General features: G+C 42.2%; 1 protein-coding gene across 1 annotated transcript in view; it reads right to left on the bottom strand.

Annotated features, from left to right (window-relative positions):
• Positions 1-20,778, bottom strand: part of FBXL13 (F-box and leucine rich repeat protein 13) — a 277,423-nt gene that overhangs the window by 61,333 nt on the left and 195,312 nt on the right. Inside the window, exons 13-17 of the mRNA XM_030932545.1 lie at positions 17,999-18,097; positions 17,352-17,469; positions 17,088-17,250; positions 7,688-7,807; positions 6,825-6,951 (exon numbers count right to left, since the gene is read on the bottom strand). Of these exons, the coding sequence (XP_030788405.1) occupies positions 6,825-6,951; positions 7,688-7,807; positions 17,088-17,250; positions 17,352-17,469; positions 17,999-18,097 (627 nt within the window). The remainder of the gene's footprint in view (positions 1-6,824; positions 6,952-7,687; positions 7,808-17,087; positions 17,251-17,351; positions 17,470-17,998; positions 18,098-20,778) is intronic.

Here is a 20,778-nt window from a genome sequence, read left to right as displayed (position 1 = left end):
GCTTTGTTGTCATTATCATCAGTGATTACTTGCTTAGCATCTGCCCCTACCCAGGCACATGAAGAACGGAAGGAGTTGCAGACCCAGGCAGGAGGTGTAACATATGGAAAGGTCCTGAGGTAGGAAGGGATTCGGCTTGAGGAGCTAAATGAGAGCAGTGGGGCTGAGGGAAAGGAAATGAGCCGAGCAGGGGCATGAGGTGGTCAGACAGAGGTTTCTTTAATTAATAGTAAATGTTCCTTCAAATTTTGGTCATGCTGGGTGTGGCGGCACTTGCCTATAGTCCCAGCTACTCAGGAGGCTGAAGCAGGACTATTGCTTCAATCTAGGAGGTCAAGGCTGCAGTAAGCTTTGATGGTGCCACTGCATTCTAGCCTGGGGGACAGAGTGAGACCCTGTCTCTAAAAAGAATTTTTCTTTCTTTAATTTTTGTCTTTCCCTGGTTTAATTTCTTGGTTTTATTAGACACTGTTGTTATTCCCATTACACTCCACACTTGACTACATCACCTGGTTCTCTTACAATCTTTTTGACCTTCTTTCTTTAGTCTCCTTCATGGATTTATCTTCTTCTTTCCACTCCCTAAACACTGGTGTTCTGCTACGTTCTTCCTGGGAGTACATTTCTCCTCATGCCCCTACACTGTCCTTGAGGATCTTGGCCATATTCACACTTCCATGAGAGTGACTCCCCCATCTGCAGGTCTGGTAATCATTTCTCTCCCACTCCTTTGGCCTGAATATCCCCCAGATTCGAACTCAGTCTGATAAAACTAAAACCATCTTTCCCTCAAAACCTGTTACTTCTCTTATATTACCTATCTTTTTAGAGGTAGGACCTCCATCCACCCAAAGCCAGATTTAAAAAATATTTTTTAATTTTTTTTTTTTTTAAGACAGGGTCTCACTGTCACCCAGGCTGGAGTGCAGTGGTACAATCTCAGCTTGCTGCAGCCTTGACCTCTTGGACTCAAGTGATCCTCCCACCTCAGACCTCCAGGTAGCTGGCACTATAGGAGCCTGCCACCATGCCTGTCTAATTTTTTTTTTCTGTATTTTTGTAGAGATGGGGTTTTGTCATGTTGGCCAAGCTGGTCTTGAACTGTTGAGATCAAGTGATCTGCCCACCTCAGCCTCCCAAAATGCTAGGATTACAGGTGTGAGCCACCACACCTGGCCAATTTTTAAATTTTTTATTCCAAAGCCAGAACTTTTAAGTCAATTCTTGTCTTCCCATCCCTCCACCCAGGTCCTCATTTTCCACAATAATCAATCACCAAGTTATTTCAGTTTTAGCTACTAAACATTCTTTAATATGTCCTTTCCATACTTGTTCAAGCCTCTGACCTAGTTCAAGAACTCCTCATCTCTTCCTTTAACTACTAAAATACCTCCTACTTGCCTCCCTGCCCCCAGTCCTTCTCCTCTTCAGTCTGTCCCCCAGAGAACAACCCAAATAATCTATAATCTACCTAAAATGGAAGGCTGACTATGACTATGACTCCCCTACACATCACCCATTAGTGCAAGTCCAACCTCCTTGACAGAGCATGAAATTCCCTCCATGATATCTCTTTTTTATATAGTGTATTCTAGCAGGACTAAGCTACATCAAGTTCCTTGAACAAGGATACATTCACATGCTTCTGTGTTGGGCAGGCTGAATTAAGAGATCCTTTCCTCTCCTCACCTCTATCACTATGCCTGCCCCATCATATCTAAATTGCCCACACCCACCCTTCCAAACTGGGCTGCAGAAAATAGGTCTTACTCACATTTGTTAATCCTAGAGCCTAGCATTTTTTTCCTTCATTCAATGAGTATTGATCAAGTGTCTACTACTTCCCAGGGTTCTGGGAAAACAGCAGTAAACAAAACAAAGTTTCAGTCTTCATGGATCTGATATTCTAGTGAGGGAACTGCAGGAGATTGCCTACATAACAGGCACTGAAGATCTTGTACTCATAATAAAAATTTTTGAAAATCAAGCAAATAAAAGAGTGTTCTTAAACCACTGTCTAAGCACACTGTCTGGGAGACTGCTCTGACTCACTTTTCCTTTGAACAACAAATATGGTGGTGACTAAGGCAACTTAAGTAACAGACTGAACTGCCCTCACCATGGATCCTGTGGTCTTTAGTAAATGATAATCTGATTAAGTAGCAGGAAATATTTTCCCACATACATGGAGATATAACCTCATATTCAGATAATCCTCTGGAGCAGGAAGGGAATGAATAATAGCCCATTTAAGTGAATACTTTGAAAAGCTGTAGGATATTAAAGATTTCTAAAGATACCTTAAGATATTATCACATTAGTAAGCTATTTCTCCCACTTAGAACCCTATCCTAATTATATAAGAAGAGGCAAATTGACATATTTCCTCTTTCCCTAATATGTACTTGGTAGGTAACATCCTAAACAACTTTTATTCATGGATGATACAATAAATGATTCACTATTTTCCACAAAAGGAATAACTGAGGAGAATAAGATTATTATATGAAACATATAAATCTTGAAATAACTGTGTTCTCCTCTTTGCTTCCCCCATTTAAGTTAGTTCTCTCCAATAAACATCTTTCTGGATTTCTAAATGTCTGGATTTTTGTCTTTGCTGATCCACTTCTTCTTGAGTTTTCATGATTGTTCAGAACACAATGTCCCTTTAGCCTCTCCAACCCCAAAAAAGCTCTTCTACTTTTGAGGTGTGAATTTCGATTAGTTTCCTGAGCTACATCTCTATAAAGCTGTCCTGCAAGTGAATCAAACTAAACATGTTCATTTTCCCAACCTGCAGCAAACCTGCTCCCTGACTGTGTAAGGGACACAGCTGAGGAAGGCACACCATCCTTTATGCAGATGCTCAAGCCGAAACTCTGGTGCCATCCTTGATTCACTCCCTCTCTTCCTTATCCTCACATTCAGTTGAGCTCTATCTCAGTGTTTCTTCTTCCTCAGTGTCTGCCAACTGTGCTGACTTTGCTACATGCTTACTGCCCTCTCCCTAACATAGGCCTTCATAACTTTTCACCTGGATGACTGCTTTATAATTGGTCACTATGCATCTATGATTCCCATATCTGTCTAGCAGATAGAAGTGACCTTTTCAGAATAAAAATCTGACCATGTTACTGTTCTGACAATACTGAATGTCCTTCCACGGCCCAAAGAGCAGAGATCAAATTCCTTAATGTGGCCTCTGGACCCTCAATGACCTGACCCCTGTCTACCTCTCAAACATCATCTCTCACCATACTTCTCAGGCCATACCCAAATGTATGGGTTTCTTGATGTCTCACACTTTTAAACCTCTATGCCTTTGTGCAGGCTGCTTCTCTGGCTCACAGAACATCCTTTCTTCTCTGGGAAAAGAAGTTCTCTGAGCCAGGTTAGGTTTCCCCTCTCTGTTTCCCACACTCATCATACTTTGTAACCACTTGCCCCACTCCTGTCTTCCCACTAGAATATAAGTACTAGGAGGAGGAATCATGGCTGTTTTGTTCATTCCAGTATTCTCAGCACTGAGCACAATGTAGTCAGAGTAAATACTTGTTAACTAAATGAGTAGTGTGATTCTAACTGAAAATTCACCATTAAGAATTGAGAATGAACACAATTATTAGAAAACATGGGAAATTTTCCCCCAAATGGCACAACTGGTCACATTTGATCTTTGCTGGGTATCTGTAACATTCCAGTTTAAATCCTGAATGTTATGTGTGTAGTCAAATTTGCACTTACTCAGACCTATAATCAATCAGGCTGGTGTTTAGCTGCCCAAGTTGACATCCGGGCTGACTCATTTTAATTTGACTGTTTGAGGTTAGCTTCCTCAGCTGTTGTAGCACTGTAATTGTCAATCATTTGCTTTTTAGATCAGAGTTTAACTGACTCGGAGAAAGAAAACAACAGAAGACTTATTTTTCAATCTTTTAGCAGAAAACAATTAGTATAATTCCCCAGAGATATCCATTTATAATTCTCTTAAATTACATATATGCTTCAGAAGAAAATAAAAACAGAGACTAGAACTCAAGGCTATACTCCGAAGTTTTTTGTTTTTTGTTTTCTTGAGACAGGATCTTACTCTGTTGCCCAGGTTTCCCAGGCTGGAGTGCAGTGGTACAATCACAGCTCGCTAGCCTTGACCTCCCGGGCTCAAGCCATACTCCCACCTCTCAGCCTCCTGAGTAGCTGGGTCTGTAGGTGCGCATCACCACACCCGGCTAATTTTTGTATGTTTTGTAGAGATGGGGTTTCATCATGTTACCCAGGCTGGTCTCAAACTCTTGGGTTCAAGTGACCTGCCTGCCTCAGTCTCCCAAAGTGCTGGGATTACAGGCATGAGGCATTGTGCCTGGCCTATATTCCTAAGTTTTCAACTTGTCCTCTGTAGATAAAATTTTAATATACAGTCTTTAAAAATAAAACCTGAGCTTTCCCCAAATGCTAAAAACTAAATAAGCATTTTAACCTTTACTCCATTCAGTCAACAAATATTCCCCAGGCACTTCAGCCTTGTGGTAAGTGCTGTGGGGGAGTCATATTTTGATGTGTTTTATAATGTGCTTTGATTCTCTACTTCTTGTCACTCTGTGACCCTTCAGACAACAGCTGGCCATTCTACTCCTATGTTTCAGGAAAAGGTTCTTACAAAAGAACACAGGAGAAAAATCCTGGGCCTTTAAGCTTCAAAAGCCCAAGCCCTGAAAGACTTGGAGCATAACATTTTTCAAAACCATGTAATTGGTTGGAACATTCTTTTCCACTCCCAGATTAGGAAAATAATCTATGTCAAAAGGAGAGGAGCAAATATGAGAAGAGGGGAGAGAGGAGGTGGAGGGGAAAAAGACGAGAAGGGAGAGGAGGAAAGGAGAGGACAGGAGAAAAGAGGAGGGGACGGGAGAGCCAGAGGGAAGCAAATGCTGAGAAATTCACCACATGGGGGTGTGTTCTAGACCTTCTCAGTCTCTATCCAGCTAGAGAAAAAGTTGGAACCCCCAGGTAGGCTTGGGGGCCTAAGTAGATGGGAACCCATTCCACCTTTCCCAGGAGGGTTGATAAAAGCAGTAAGACAGAGTGTTCCTGTGCTCATCATTGCATCAGTTAAGAGTCAATGGGAAAAGGAAAAACAACCCTGAGTATTCAAAACTGAGATTTAATTTTAATGGGGGAGTGGCTATATAGATGGTAGAGAAACTGAGAAGCCAAATGGGACAGTGACAAAATCTAGAACTTAGCAGCAGTAGGAAGCCACTACTGTCCCTGTGCTGGAAGGACAATGGGAAGATATGATCTTATAGAAGCCCAGAGGTCAAGGTCATTCAGGGAAGCTGGAACCACAGCAGGCCTGTGGTTCAGAGGGGAGTATACCACTAAGGAAATGCAGCTGATGATGATGATGCCAAGAAAGGTAGAGGAAAACCCTGGAATATCCCTTCTGCTGGCCCTTTAATCACTCACAAATGTCTCACAAGCACCAACCCTACTCTGGAATCCAGCTGACTTGTGTGAGTCACCATGTAGCAGAGCAAGGGCAGGGTGAGTCATGGGTTTGGGGGCAAAAACATCCATGATGCGGGAGCAAGAAAATGTCTCCAGCAGGTGTCTAGGACCGTGGACCTAAGACAGCCTCACAGGATCTCCACGACGCAGAAAAACCCAGAGGAGTCCAGAGCAAAGCAGACATGACAGGTAAGCCTGAAGACTTGAAGGGGCCTTGGAGTTGGAACAAGGAAGAGACATCCGGGATCCACCTGGACAGGAAACTAAACACCAAATGGGCCCTCGTACATCTCAGTGAATTCCAGCTTGGACAGAAGACAACATTGGGAAGACCAGACACTCACCCTGCCATAATGAGTTGACTCCATGATACTGCTCCCTACCCACAATCTCATATCACTCATGGATGATATGGAAGGGAAGAGGAGATCATCTAGCAGAAAGGAGGCTGAATCCAAGTTCATTCATAGATAAAGAAAGGAAAGAACCTAGACCAATGAACAGATCTAGTCCTTCATTTAAAAGACCCCACTGAATGTTGACGAAGAATGAACACATAACACAGATGTCTACAATGCAGTGAGAAGTGGAGAGAAACAGTTCATGTTAAAGGATGCACTGGGGCTATCCCTCCTATATAGGAAGGATACAGGATATAAGATATTGTCTTCCTATATCCCTCCAAACGCATGATTTTCAACAGAAGTCCATATATTCCTTAATATAACTATAGCCCATTTATTTCTTTCAGAAACATGGCAAATCTCTCAGGGTTATCCTTTTGATTAGTAAATGGAGCAGTCCCAGAGGGATAAGATGGATATGGCCTGAGTCTCAACCCTGATGAATACAATCAACAGCTTGCAGAAAATGAATTCCCTAAAATATATCCTTTTGTAGATTTGTTGAGGCCATTTCTAGACTTATAGTCTTGAACTAAAGACTCAGATCTCAAGGCATTCAGGCAGTCTTATAAAATGTGTAATCTGTAAGAAACATACAGTTAAGCCATCTAACATATATTATCTCCAAAACTTCTATAATGAAACAAATCTCAAATTATCATGACATACTCTGATCTGTCATGACTTTCCTCCAAATACTATATTTTGCTATTTTTTAAACAGAGAAACATGACTGTTGATTCACAAAGAAACTTTTTTATCACCCTTCTAGAAACAATATCCCTAAACTTCACTTTCATAATAGGATAAGAAATAAAACATATCATTGTTCTCTCCATTGTTTACAAAATAGCAAATAATTGTATTATAGAAAACAAAAGTCATTGTACTGTTTTGAACTTTTTTTACCTCATTAGAGATGTCTGTTCCAGAGAGATCTATTGATACCAAGGAAAAGATGTTTACAATATATCCAATTCCTTGGGCCGTCAAATGGTCACAATTTCGTAAACTCAAGTAGTTTAAATTAGGGCAGCTAAAAGAAAGTAGCATGAATTAATTTTAGCTATCAATCATATTGTCAGTAAGCAATTTCTTCATATAAAAACTCTCTTGGGAAAACAAATGGTATTGAAGTAAGGATTTTCCTTTACTCAACATAAAAGTAAGACTAAAAGTAAAAAGTAATTTGACATTACAAAGTTGGATGAAAGGGCAGATTATTATATGACTTTCTGTAATTTAGTTTCATATTGCAACTTCTAACAAGGAAAAAATATATCACATACATATAAAAACTATCATATAAGTACCACAATGAATGACCTCTAAAAGTGCAAGTTAAGATCCCTACTTATCCCTTACAAGTGTGCTATAGGAATTGTACAAGACCTCTGACAAGAGGGGAGTCAAGAATAAAGTAACCAGCCAGAACACCCCTTGGAAAATGCTGGAGTAAAGATAATCTCCTTGAAAACGTAGATTAGAGATAATCTCCTTGAAAAAGTACAGCCACTTATATCTAGATATTCATTATTTCAGGAATGATTCCATCTCAGATGTAATTTAAATATAATAATATAATTTAAAAACTGGTCCAATCTGTGACTTCATATGTCTTTCTTATGGTTTCACTGAATATTTAACCAGCTTCTGGGCATCTCTGATGTTCCCCCCAATGTCATGAAATCTTTGCTTTTAGGTGTCTCATTTCTCCTATTATCAAATATACAATTACTAATGATATGATGTAAAAGACTGTTTTATCATACCGCTCAGATAGTTTCATAACAGAGGCATCGCTTAGCTGCACGCAGTTGCTTAAATTTAGCTCTCTTATCCTTATGCTTGCAGGACCATCAAGAAATTGCTTTAGCCCCATATCACCAATTCTGTAGGAAAGAGTGAGAAAAACTTTACATGTGATTCTATATATAAACATATAGAATAGTACTAAAGTAATAGCTACCATACCCAATATTGTTCCAAAATACCAAGGTAATATCTATATACTGGTATTTTGTCAATATTTTAAAACTAAATTTGATTATATAGATTTTAATGTAATAAAAAAGTAGAAATGAGAGGAATGGGAGAAGTATTAATTAAAATGTTATTTCTGTTCCTTTGTTCATAATTTTTAATAAGACAGATGGTCCTCAAGATCTTTTTCTCTTGGGTTAAAATGTGATCAAGTTAAGTAGTTCCTGATACCATTTCCTGCAAAAGAAAAAGATCAAAACTTAGGAGAATGAGAACCAAGACTAACAGTCAAACTACTGCCAGGATTTTGGAGAAATTTTCACTAAACACAAGGTCAATTTGCTAGACAGGAAACCCAACATGAGCCCTTTGGCTTCTTTCCTTCTGAATCAGAGAAAACCTGACGCTGGAAGAAGACCTTGACTTCAGCCTTCCCACACTGTCCTAATCAGAAACTTCTGTGTGTCAGTGCCATACCCCCACCATGTTGATCTTGCTTTATAAATGGCTTGATGTTCGTTTGGCCCATCAGTTCCCTGTCTTCCATTGGGATCTTCATTTCTAATTCCTTTTGAGAACCACCAGATCCTTCTAGGAAGCATTTCAGGAAATAAAGCAGGACAGGAGTTTCCACCAATGCAATCCTAAGAGGCAGTTTCACAACAGCTCTACAGGTGGGCATACAGATGGGAAGAACATTGGGAGCAAAACATGCTGATTGCTGACATCCGTTACAGCATTGTTGGTTCAGATTTGCAAAGAACTGAGCAGTAAAGACAAAAGATATCCTGTTTCAGCTGAATGAGCCATAGTAGGTAGATGCCTGCTGTGCCCATCAACCCACCTTCCACCTGTAAGAGGGGGAGTGTGCCAGCACCTAGGAAAGCAGTTTAAGGGTGTGTGTGTGTGTAGAAATTCATATTATAGTCAAGAAAGGATTAAAAGTCAATGGAAAAGATTATTGAGGTAACGATCCAAATTAATTGGTTAATGCAGTTAGGGCCAAACCTGGGTGTGTATCAAAAGTATCCATGCTGGGGGTTTTTTGTATTTTTTTTTTTAAATACACAAGCTGGGGTTTCAACCCTAAAGATTCAGACTCAATAGCTCTGAAGTGGGGCTTGGGAAACTATAGTTTTTATTTGTTTTTTGTTTGTTTGTTTTTGAGACCAAGTCTCGCTCTGTCACCCAGCCTGGAGTGCAGTGGTGTGATCTCGGCTCACTACAAGCTCCGCCTCCCGGGTTCACGCCATTCTCCTGCCTCAGCCTCCTGAGTAGCTAGGACTACAGGCGCCTGCCACCATGCCCGGCTAATTTTTTGTATTTTTAGTAGAGATGGGGTTTCACCATGTTGGCCAGAATGGTCTCGATCTCCTGACCTCATGATCTGCCCGCCTGGGCTTCCCAACGTGCTAGGACGACAGGCGTGAGCCACTGCGCCCAGCGGGCGTCTATAGTTTTCTTCAGCTTCTCAGGTGATTCTGACACCTTAGGATTTTTACTTTTAAATTCTTTTAAATATGTATTTTTAATTTATCTTTTTGTTGCTGATTCCTGAGTTAATTGCTTTGTAGTGAGAGAATACCATTTGTTGATAAAAATAGTTTGAAAGTTGCTGGAACTTGCTTTTAAACTTTGTTCATGGTTGATTTTTTAAAGGATTGATGTGTGTTTGAAAAAAACATATATTCTTTTAACTCTCCAACTTACTATTTTAGATCTAACTCTAATACATACATTTTAATACCTTAAAACTCTGATACTTGTTAGGCAGGAATCTAGACCCAACATGTGTGTTACCTGGCGTAGCAGGCTTTTTGTTAAAGACTCCCTTCACCCTTGTACACACCCGTAGACTTACATGCATCAGAGTTCCCGCTGGGCAACCACACTCCCCCATGACCTGCAGCTCACCTGCATTCCACAAGTTCGTAAACAACAGTTTCAGTTAACAGTTTCCAAAGACCCCTTCCTTATGACCCTTACTCAACTCCTGCCCTAGTAGTTTCAAGACCCCCCAGGCCCTGTTTGCATAACCAGCTTCACTACCTCTCGGGCTATAAAAAGCCCCTACCCTCCTCCCTCAGCATGACTCCCTCAGCCTGCACCTTTGAACCGAGGAACCTCGCCCGCAAGTCCTAATAAAGGCTATTCTCACTGCCATTTGCCTTGTGTCTTTGTTCCTGGTTCGGCTCCAGCCTCAGTTTACCTTTACATTTGGTGCCGACACCCAGGAGGAGACCCCTCCCCGGACCCCTGCTAGCTCGGGTAGGCTCTCCTCTCCCCGAGCCAGGATCCCCTCGTCAAGCCTGGAGCCGTCTCACCAAATTTAAGACTCAATTCGATCACTGCTGGGTAAGTTTCCCCCCGTCCTGAAGGCTCCCTCCGGGAGTCCCTGTCCAAAACGCGTGGCTGCGTCAGGGGCTCTCTCTGGTCAGCTGTGACCTCGGCACCGGGGACTAGGAGACATCCAACCTCCCCAGAAGCCAACGTACCCCGCATTCCGCGTGGCAGTGAGGGGACGCTCCCATTGCCTCCGGACTGCTCGCCTTGAGACCATAGGAACTACCCAGTCCAAACCAAACCGAAAATCTCCTCTGAGGTGCCTCTTGGCAAATCTCCAGACTTTAAGTCTCAGCCATAAAACAAAAGTGGCTCATTTTCTTCTGCACAATAGCATGGCCACAATATAAATTGGATAATCAGTCTCAGTGGCCTGCAGAAGGCACTCTAGACTTTAACATTCTCACAGATCTGACCAACTTCTGTAAGAGACTAGGCAAATGGTCTGAGATACCCTATGTTCAAGCCTTCTAGGACTTGCGTTCTCGCCCAGACCTCTGTGCCCAATGTTTGTTGGCCCAGGTCCTACTCGCGAAATCTACTCCCTCAGCCAAGGAGAAGGACACCTCTCCCTCCTTCTCTGAGCCTCCTGACACTCTTTCCCTGCCTCCTCTTCGGTCCTCCACTCAACCCCCTCCTTACTCTAACCCCTCATTGTCCCCATCCTCGTCGGCACCACCCCTTCCCTCTACCCCTTCTGTGTCCCCACCAAACCTGACAGATCCTGCCTCTCCTACTTCCACCTCCTCTCCTTCCTCGCTTGTCTCTGCCCATACTCGGTCCAGGACCGACCTCCTGTGTCCCTTACGAGAGGTGGCAGGCGCCGAAGGAGTAGTCCGGGTCCATGTGCCGTTTTCATTGGCAGACTTGTCTAAGGTTGAGGAGCATGCAGGCTCCTTTTCGGCCAATCCTACTCGTTATATCAAAGAGTTCAGGTATCTATGCCAGGCATATGATCTCACCTGGCATGACCTCCATGTCGTTATGACCTCAACCCTGTCTCCTGAGGAGCAGGAACGCATCCTAGCGGCAGCCAGGCAGCACGCTAACCAGGTTCATTTAACTGACCCTGCCATGCCAGTCGGCACCGAGGCAGTGCCCTTGGCTGAGCCCGACTGGGACTACCAGGTAGGGCAGGCAGGCCACCGCCGCCGAGACATGATGGTTCAGTGCCTTCTTGCCGGCACGCAGGCAGCCTCTAACATATCAGTCAACCTTAACAAATTAAAGGAGGTAGTCCAAGGCACAGATGAAAATCCAGCCGTTTTTCTTAACTAGCTGACTGAGGCACTTATTCAGTACACCCGCCTTGACCCTGCCTCCCCCGCAGGAGGAACCGTCTTGGCCTCATATTTCATTTCTCAGTCGGCCCCTGATATCCAAAAAAATTTAAAAAGGCGGAGGAAGGCCCTCAAACTCCCATCCAGGATTTAGTCAAACTGGCCTTCAAGGTCTACAACTCCAGGGAGGAAGCAGCTGAGGCCCAACAACAGGCCAGGCTAAAACAGAAGGTACAACTCCAAACCCAGGCCTTGGTAGCAGCCCTGAGGCCAGCCAGCTCCAGGAGCTCCCAGAAAGGAGGTACTCCCCGAGCGCCATCTGGTGCCTGCTTCAAGTGCGGCAACGACGGCCACTGGGCCAGGCAGTGCCCTAACCCAAAGGAGCCAACTCGCCCCTGTCCGAACTGTCAGCAGATGGGCCACTGGAGGTCAGACTGCCCCGACCTAAGGACGGTCGCTGTGCCTCCAGGTGACGACCCTCCTCCAGGTATTGGAGGCGCCTTCCAGCTCCTCGACACTGACGAAGATTGAAGAGGCCCAGACTCGGGGCCCCCTCTCACTCTCGCCAAGCCCAGGGTCATGCTCCAGGTAGTGGGTAAGTCCATATCCTTCCTTATGGACATGGAGGCTACCTACTCTGTTTTGCCTTCCTTCAGTGGCCCCAGCCACCCCTCCACTGTCACAGTCACAGGAATTGACGGCACTCCCTCCACCTACTGCCAGACTCCTCCTCTGTCTTGCTGCCTGGATGGCTCCCTCTTCTCGCACTCATTTCTTATCATTCCTTCATGCCCAGTCCCCTTGTTAGGACGGGACCTCCTCTCCAAGCTAGGGGCCTCAGTTCACTTCCGACCCAACGCCTCCCCACACCTCGCATTCCTCTTCCCCCTTCTCTCACCTGACAAACCCCACCAGGCTGACCCCCCCACTCCCGTTTCCAGTCCCCATTAACCCTAAGGTGTGGGACACCTCCACCCCAATCATTGCCCAGCACCATACTCCGGTCCGCATCTGGCTAAAAGACCCTTCCAAGTTTCCCTCTAGACCCCAGTTCCCTATCTCCCTTGAACATCGACAGGGATTAAAACCTATCATTACATGCCTGCTCCGACAGCACATTCTAGTTCCCGCCAACTCACCATGCAATACTCCTATCCTGCTTGTATGGAAAAGCTCTGGGGCCTATCATCTTGTGCAGGACCTACGCCTCATCAATGAGGCAGTAGTCCCTACCTTTCCAGTTGTTCCTAATCCATATACACTCCTCTCGCGCATTCCCCGACACCACCCATTTCACTATCCTTGACCTGAAGGATGCCTTCTTTACCATCCCTCTACACCCAGACTGCCACTTTCTGTTTGCTTTTACATTGGAAGATCCAGACACTCATACTTCTTCCCAGCTGACTTGGACTGTTTTGCCTCAAAGGTTCTGTGATAGCCCCCATTTTTTCAGACAGGCACTGGCACAGGATGTTGTCCTCTATCCCCTGACCCACAGCACACTATTGCAGTATGTTGATGACTTATTACTATGTAGTCCTTCCTAGGAGTGCTCCCTTGCACATACTGCTACACTTTTAAATTTTCTAGGCGACTGAGGTTATCAGGTTACCCTGGCTAAGGCTCAACTTTGCAGCCCTTCTGTCACCTACCTAGGCATACTCCTCACACCCACTATAAAAAGCCTCACAGCAGATAGAATAAGCCCCCACTGGTTGCAGTACCCTTACCCAGCCCTTTTAACTCCTCTAACCTAACCCCCCCTTTCCCCTTCCCGGCTGAACACTACATCAATGAGTCAGGACTAGTAGAAACCAATCTCCTCACTCTAGAAAAGATTCAGGAAAGACTCCACCAGAAAAACCTCCGATCAAGGCCCTCACTTAGGTGGTGGCAGTCGTCTCTGGCCAGTTAAGTCCTATCCTTTCTAAGCCCCTTACTAATCATTGGCTGCTTGCTACTCATAGCTCCCTGTGTCCTCTGCTTCATCCAGGACTGCATGAAAGAAGACTCCCAGGTCACTTTCAATCAGATGCTGCTCCACCCCATACCCGAGTTCTGACCTCCGAAGAACCCCATGATGACCCATACCAGCAGGAAGCAGCCAGATGAACACTTTGCCCCATTTTCTTATTAGAAGGAGGTCGGAATGTTAGGCAGGAATCTAGACCCAACATGGCGGCGTTACCTGGCGTAGCAGGCCTTTTGTTAAAGACTCCCTTCACCCTTGTACACACCCGTAGACTTACATGCGTCAAGAGTTCTGGCTGGGCAACCACACCCCCCCATGACCTGCAGCTCACCTGCATTCCACAAGTTTGTAAACAGCAGTTTCGGTTAAGTTTCCAAATACCCCTTCCTCATGACCCTTACTCAGCTCCTGCCCTAGTAGTTTCAAGACCCCCCAGGCCCTGTTTGCACAACCAGCTTCCCTACCTCTCGGGGTATAAAAAGCCCCTACCCTCCTCCCTCAGTCCGCACCTTTGGACCAAGGAACCTCGCCCGCGAGTCCTAATAAAGGCTATTCTCACTGCCATTTGCCTTGTGTCTTCGTTCCCGGTTCAGCTCCAGCCTCAGTTTACCTTTACAATACTAAGCTTTATCTTTTTACCCTATATATTTTTTCATCCTCCCTCTGTTGTCATTTCTTCAGAATGATCTTCCAGCTCTATACTTCTCTCCTCTGTGAGTTCTAATCTGCTGATCAGCAATCCATTGTTTATTTCAATAACTATATTACATCATTTGTTTCTAAAAGTTAGGTTTTTTCCCCAGATAAATCTAATTGTTTTATCATGTTTGGTTATCTGCTCATATTTCTGATTCCATTTTTTATTTCTTCAAACATTTCATACATGGCTACTTAATTGTCTGACAATTCCTGTATCTGAATTACCTGAAGGTCAAACGTATTTTGCTGTTTCTGTGACTCTTTTTCATGGTGACTTGTATCTTTGTGCATTTTGGCAATCTTTGGCTTTGAGTACCTATTTACTTGATGTTAATCTCTAGCCTGAGAAGTTTTGTGCTAACTTCTTCCAGGAGCTCAGGAACTACCTACCTGAGACGACTCTGTCCCCCTTAAAGAGGTATAAACTCTGCAGAAGTCTCAGGTTCTGCTTCCCTACTTTGAGTCTTGCTCAGAGCTGATTCTCTCAAAGGCAACTGTTGTCATAACATTTGTGTTCAGAGCTGCTCAACCTTTTATGTTTGCTGGTTATTCACTATTCATCTCAGTGAATTTGTTCATTGAGAGAGTAGAAAAGAATCAGGGGATTCAGGGCTACTGGATATTTCTCTTACTCTTTGTGAGCTCAGCAATATGTTGAAAGTATATTTAATCAGGGATCTGAACTATTTTTGGCAGAGCCCCTTGAAGTGTCTTGTCACCTCTACTTCTGGAGGCAGAAAACTTCCATTTAAGATTAGTTAGGCAAAGCACAGTGGCTCATACCTGTAATCCCAGCACTTTAGGAGGCCAAGGCAGGTGGGTCACCTGAGGTCAGGAGTTCAAGACCAGCCTGGCCAACATGGTGAAACACCGTCTCTACAAAAATACAAAAATTAGCCAGGGATGATGGTGGGTGCCTGTCTACTTGGGAGGCTGAGGCAGGAGAATCGCTTGAACCCGGGAGGCAGAGGTTGCAGTGAGCCAAGATCGTGCCACTGCACTCTAGCCTGGGTGACAGAGTGAGACTCTATCTCAAAAAAAAAAAAAAAAAAGATTAAATAACCTGCAGAAGCCTGTGTGAAATACAATAATGAAATTCAGTTTTATTTCACATATTCATACAGATAGAATTAGTTGATACACACACTTGTGTATGTAGTGTGTGTGTGTCTGTGTGTGTGCATCTCACCATTACTATTAAATGTAACAAATTGATCCAAACTTTGTGGCTTAAATGGCAAGTATTTATTATCTCCCTGTTTCTGGATCTCAGGGATTTGGAAGTGAACTAGAGTAGTTCTAGCTCAGGGTCTCTCATGAGTGTGCAGTCACGATGCCAGCTGGAGCTTCAGTCATCTGAAGGTTTGACTGGGGCTGTAGGGTCTGCTTCCAGGCTCACTCATATGGCTGTTGGCAGAAGGCTTTAATTCTTCACTGGCCGTTGGCTGGAGCCCTCATTTCCTAATCCAGGTTTTTTCCATTCCAAACCCTTATATTTCCTCCAGCTCCCAATGACCCATGCTGCCTTCCCATTTTAATAATAGGCAACATAGGTTGAGATTCTGTGTAGTGGCCCAGTGCAGTGGCTCATGCCTATAATCCCAGCATTTTGGGAGGCCCAGGTGGAAGGATCACTTGAAGCCAGGAGTTTAAGACCTGCCTGGGCATAGTGAGACCCTGTCTCTAGAAAAATTTTAAAATTAGCTGGATATGATGAAGTGTGCCTTGTAGTTCTAGCTACTTGGGAGGCTGAGGCAGGAGGATCACTTGAGCCCAGGAGTTCAAGGTTACAGTAACTGTGCAACTGTACTTCAGCCTGGGCAACAGAGCAAGACGCTGTCTCTAAAAAATAAAAATAAATAAATAAAAGATTCTGTGTAGCTTAGATTATTATGCTGACTTGTGCTTTCCCAAATATTAGCCACCTTCAATGTGGCTCAAGTACTATTTTGTGGATCAAATGCTATTTTGTTATTATCTGGTCCTATAAGATTATAAGAATCCTACATAGGTAAGAGGCTGAGCTACCCACTGGGGAAGGGGTTTCAGCAAGAAACCTCTTGATCCTTGGCCGGGTGCGGTGGCTCACACCTGTATTCCCAGCACTTTGGGAGCCTGAGGCAGGTGGATCACTTGAGGTCAGGAATTCCAGACGAGCCTGGCCAAAATGGTAAAACCTTCTCTCTACTAAAAATATAAAAATTAGTCAGGTGGGGTGGCACACACCTATAATCTCAGCTACTCAGGAGGCTGAGGCTGGAGAATCACTTCAGCACAGGAGGTAGAGGTTACAGTGAGCTGAGATCATGCCACTGCCCTCCAGCCTGGGCAACAGAGCGAGACTCTGTCTCAAAAAAAAAAAAAAAAAAAAAAAAAAAAAAAAAAAAAACAGAATTTGCTCCCAAGAATAGCAGGAGAGTAGTCCAATAGTGGACCAGCTAAAGAAAGAATTTCAGTAAGAATCCACCCTCTGTCCATTTGTCAGAAATTCTACACAGACTAAAAATCTAACCAGTACCCAAGAGGAAAAACCTTCAGTGAGATTGGTTCTTCATAAGCAAGTCAGAAAGTCCATATGGGAAAAGATCATGTTAACTGAACTAGCTATGGAAACCCTCATTAGGAAAGGTAGCCTGTAAGTATTCCTGTGAGTTTCCTTAATTTTACAAGGGTCCATAATTCCTCATATCCCGAGCTCTCCCTACACCCCATATAATCAACCTGGGTTGGGAGCCCTCTTTCTTATAACCACAGAACTCTGCACTTACCTCTACTTTAACACTTGGACTCCTGACTTTCATGTTTACCCCACGAACCATAAGTTTCGTAGGAGAGGACCTGGCACATACTAGATAATCAACATTTCTTGAATATATTACTGTAACTCATTACCTTACACAATTTGCCAGATTCAACACAGTCAGTTGCCTCAAAGGTGAAAGGGATCTGAGGCTGCTGTCTGTTATTCCCTTGCAGTCAGCCATATAAATGTGACTGAGATTTGGATAATTCTTGTCTATATATTTGAAGGATGCATCAGTAACCCTTTTATTTCCTGTTTGTAAAAAAACAGAAGAAAAGACAAGTATTGTATTTATAATGCCACAAGAGTAAAAGTAAATGATAACGCTGAACCACATTTTTAATATAACAGACCTTCGAATCGGATCTTTCTGAGTTTACAAGTAGAAAGAGCTTTGAAAGTACAATCGGAGATATGCGGTGCACCAGTGAAAACCAGTGATGTAATACGAGAGCACTTTTCAACTAAAGCCTTCAGAAGAAAAAAACGATTAAATTAATCAAGGGTACAGAACAAGTTTAGCAAGCTAATGAAGTCATTTTTTCCTTCAATATATTAGAGACAGACATGTTAACTATTAATTTTCCTAATTTCAAAGAAAACTGGATTTTTCAATACATTTTAATACACTTACATTTGAGTAATGTGGAAGAATCAGAATTAAATCATATACTAAGAGTATGGGAAAACATGAGAAATGGACTACTGAAAAAAATTACTACATTTGGCAGCTTAGCATGGAGAACTGAACTCAAAGTTTATGCTTAAGCTATAACATCACTAAAAAAAATCCTAACTGTGAAACAAGGTTTCTTAGGATATTTAAGGATTCAAATGTTTTCAAGGGTATGTGCATGTGTGGAAACTTTTAAATGATTTTATTACTATTAAAAAAATAACTAAAATGAAAAGTCCATTCATATTTTTCAGTAATTCAAGTCATTAGAACATATATCTATCTTATGGGACAGAAAAGAAAAGGTACTTTCCAATTACCTACTTTTACACAGTTGTCCGTCAGAGTTGGCATGTCATTAATGGTAAGATGTGTAATTCCAGTGCAGCTGTTTGCAATGTACCTGAAGCCTTGGACTGAAATCTGAATTGTACAAAGTAGAAAATAATGGGAGAATGCATTAGCATGACAAAAACCCAAGGGAGTAATAACCAAAGATACATCATAATTTTGTTACTATGTTTTAAAATTAACCATAAAATATGGCAGACACAAGAGGGAAAGAAAGAATCTAATCTTGATTTTTTTTATTATTTAATTTTTTATTGAGGTGAAATTTATATAACATAAAAATAAGCCATGTAAGCCAGACGCAGCAGCGCATGCCTGTAGTCTCAGCAACTTGGGAGGCTGAGATAGGAGGATCACCTCAGCCAGGAGTTCAAGGGAAGCCTGGGGCAACATAGAAAGATCCTGAGTCTTAAAAAAAATTTTTTTTTAACTAAAAAAAATTAACCACTTATATAAGTTATTTAATCATTCATAATGTTGTGCAACCAGCACCTATATGTAGTTCCAAAACATTTTCATCACCCAAAAGGAAACCCTGTACCCATTAAGCAATTGCTGCCTATACTCCTTGCCTCCTGGCCCCTGGCATCATTAATCAGTATTCTGTTTCTATAAATTCACCTATTCTGAATATTTCATATAAATGGAATTATACAATATGTGGCCTTTTGTTCCTGGCTTCTTTCACTTAGTGTAATGTTTTTGAGGTTCATGCACATTGTAGCATGCATGAACACCTCAATCCTTTTTATGACTGAATAATATCCTATTCAATGGAAAACCTATACTTTAAAAATCCATTAATCTGTTAATGGGTATTTGGATTGTTTCCATCTTTTGGATATTTTGAATATCTACATGCATGTACATCTATTTGTTTGAATATCAGGTTTCAATTCTTTTGGGTATATATTTAGGAGGAGAATTGCTGGGTCATATGGTAATTCTATGCTTAATTTTTAAGGAACCAGCAAAATGTTTTCTATAGGGGCTGCACCATTTTACCTACCCACCAGAAATCTGTAAGTGCTCCAATTTCTCCATATCACCAACACTTATTTCCCACTAAAATAAATTTCCTTGTAGGCTTGATGTGGTACCCCACTGTGATTTTCATTTGCATCCCCTTAATGAGTAATGAGATGAGTATCTTTTCATGTACTTGCTAGCCATTTGTATATCTTCTTTGGGAAAATGTCTACTCAAGTTATCTGCCTATTTTTTTTTTTTTAGTTGGGTTGTTTGTCTTTTTGTTGTTGAGTTGTAAGAATTCTTCATATATTCTGGATACAAAGTCCTTATTAGATGTATGATTTGAAACTATCTACCATTCTGTAGGTTGTCTTCTCATTTTTAAAATCATGTACTTTGATGCATAAACACTTTTAAGTTTGACGAAGTTCAGTTTATCCATTTTTTCTTTTGTTGTTCATGCTTTTGGTGTCATATTTAAGAATGTATTGCTAATTCCAAGGTCATGAAGATTTACCTCCTATTTTTTATTCAAAAGGGTTTATTATTTTGACTCCTATATTTAGGTTATTGGCCATTTTGTATTAATTTTTATATATAGTGTGAGGTAGGGGTCCAACTTCACTTTTTTTTCATGTGGATATACAGTTGCCCCAACACCAGTTGCTGAAGAAAGTATTCGTTTCCCCCATTGAATGGTCTCAGCACCCTTTTCAAAAATCAATTGACCATAAATGTATAGATTTATTTCTGGACTGTCAGTTCTACTCCATTGTTCTACATGTCTATCCTTATGCCAGTGCCACACTGTTTTGATTACTGTAGCTTTGTAGTACCGATTTCTTTCTTTTCAACTATCATTATCCACATTAATAGAAAGAGCAGTGGCAGAAAGTGTCTGAAATAATGATTGATTCAAAGATCAAAATATTTGCCTATCATGAATTACCTTAAGATAATTTCTTATTTAGACTGTATTTCCTGTAACAGATGGGAAACCAGATTGTGTTCAGATTCAGTAAAGGGAAATTGAGATGCTGCCCAGAAGCAGACATAAGGGGAACTCCCCTGAAGTGTCATCTCCAGAAGAGTATGACAGGGAGAATGAGGAGCAGAGCTACAATGGACCTCTAGGGAGACCTTTGGAGACTTAATGTGTGCCACCTCTCACTAAAGGTGACTTCCAAAGTTCTGTCATCAAAGCCTCCACCTATTCAGAAAGGACTAGCCAAAAGTTAGGGAACTGAGTGGTATATCCCCAGGACAACCAGAGCTCAACTCAAATGTCACTTCCTTAGGAAGTGTTCCTGACCCTTAGATTAGAGCAGTTTCTTGTTATATACTTACATCACCATGTAATGATCATAACTACAATTACATTCATTTTATGATTGATTAGTTATTAAATGAATCCCCTGTATACAGCTCCCAGCATGGTGCTTATAACATCAACTGATGAGATAATTGAGTAATATTATTACAAGAATAAATGGAGGAATGTATGAATGGCTTCTGAGAACCATGCGTATTCAGTAGGTTCCCCTTCGCAGCAGACACTAATAATATGAGCACCCAGACAAAAGCCAAGGGAATTTTTATAGCTATTGAAATAAAAAGAAAAGAAAAAAAAAGAAAACACTAAGGGAAGCCCTTGAAGCCAGGGGCTGAGCATGCAGGCTTGATTTGCTACAGAAGCCAGGCCTTTGGGTTGGATTATATTTGGACAATTTTTCTACATTTCTAGTATTTTTCTATTGTGCTACAGAAGTCAGGCCTTTGGG

This window comes from Rhinopithecus roxellana, chromosome 6 (assembly GCF_007565055.1).
Source record: "Rhinopithecus roxellana isolate Shanxi Qingling chromosome 6, ASM756505v1, whole genome shotgun sequence".
In the NCBI taxonomy this organism is placed as follows: Eukaryota; Metazoa; Chordata; class Mammalia; order Primates; family Cercopithecidae; genus Rhinopithecus; species Rhinopithecus roxellana.
The sequence above is the reverse complement of the archived record's forward strand: the minus strand, read 5'-3'. Positions and strand labels throughout refer to the sequence as shown.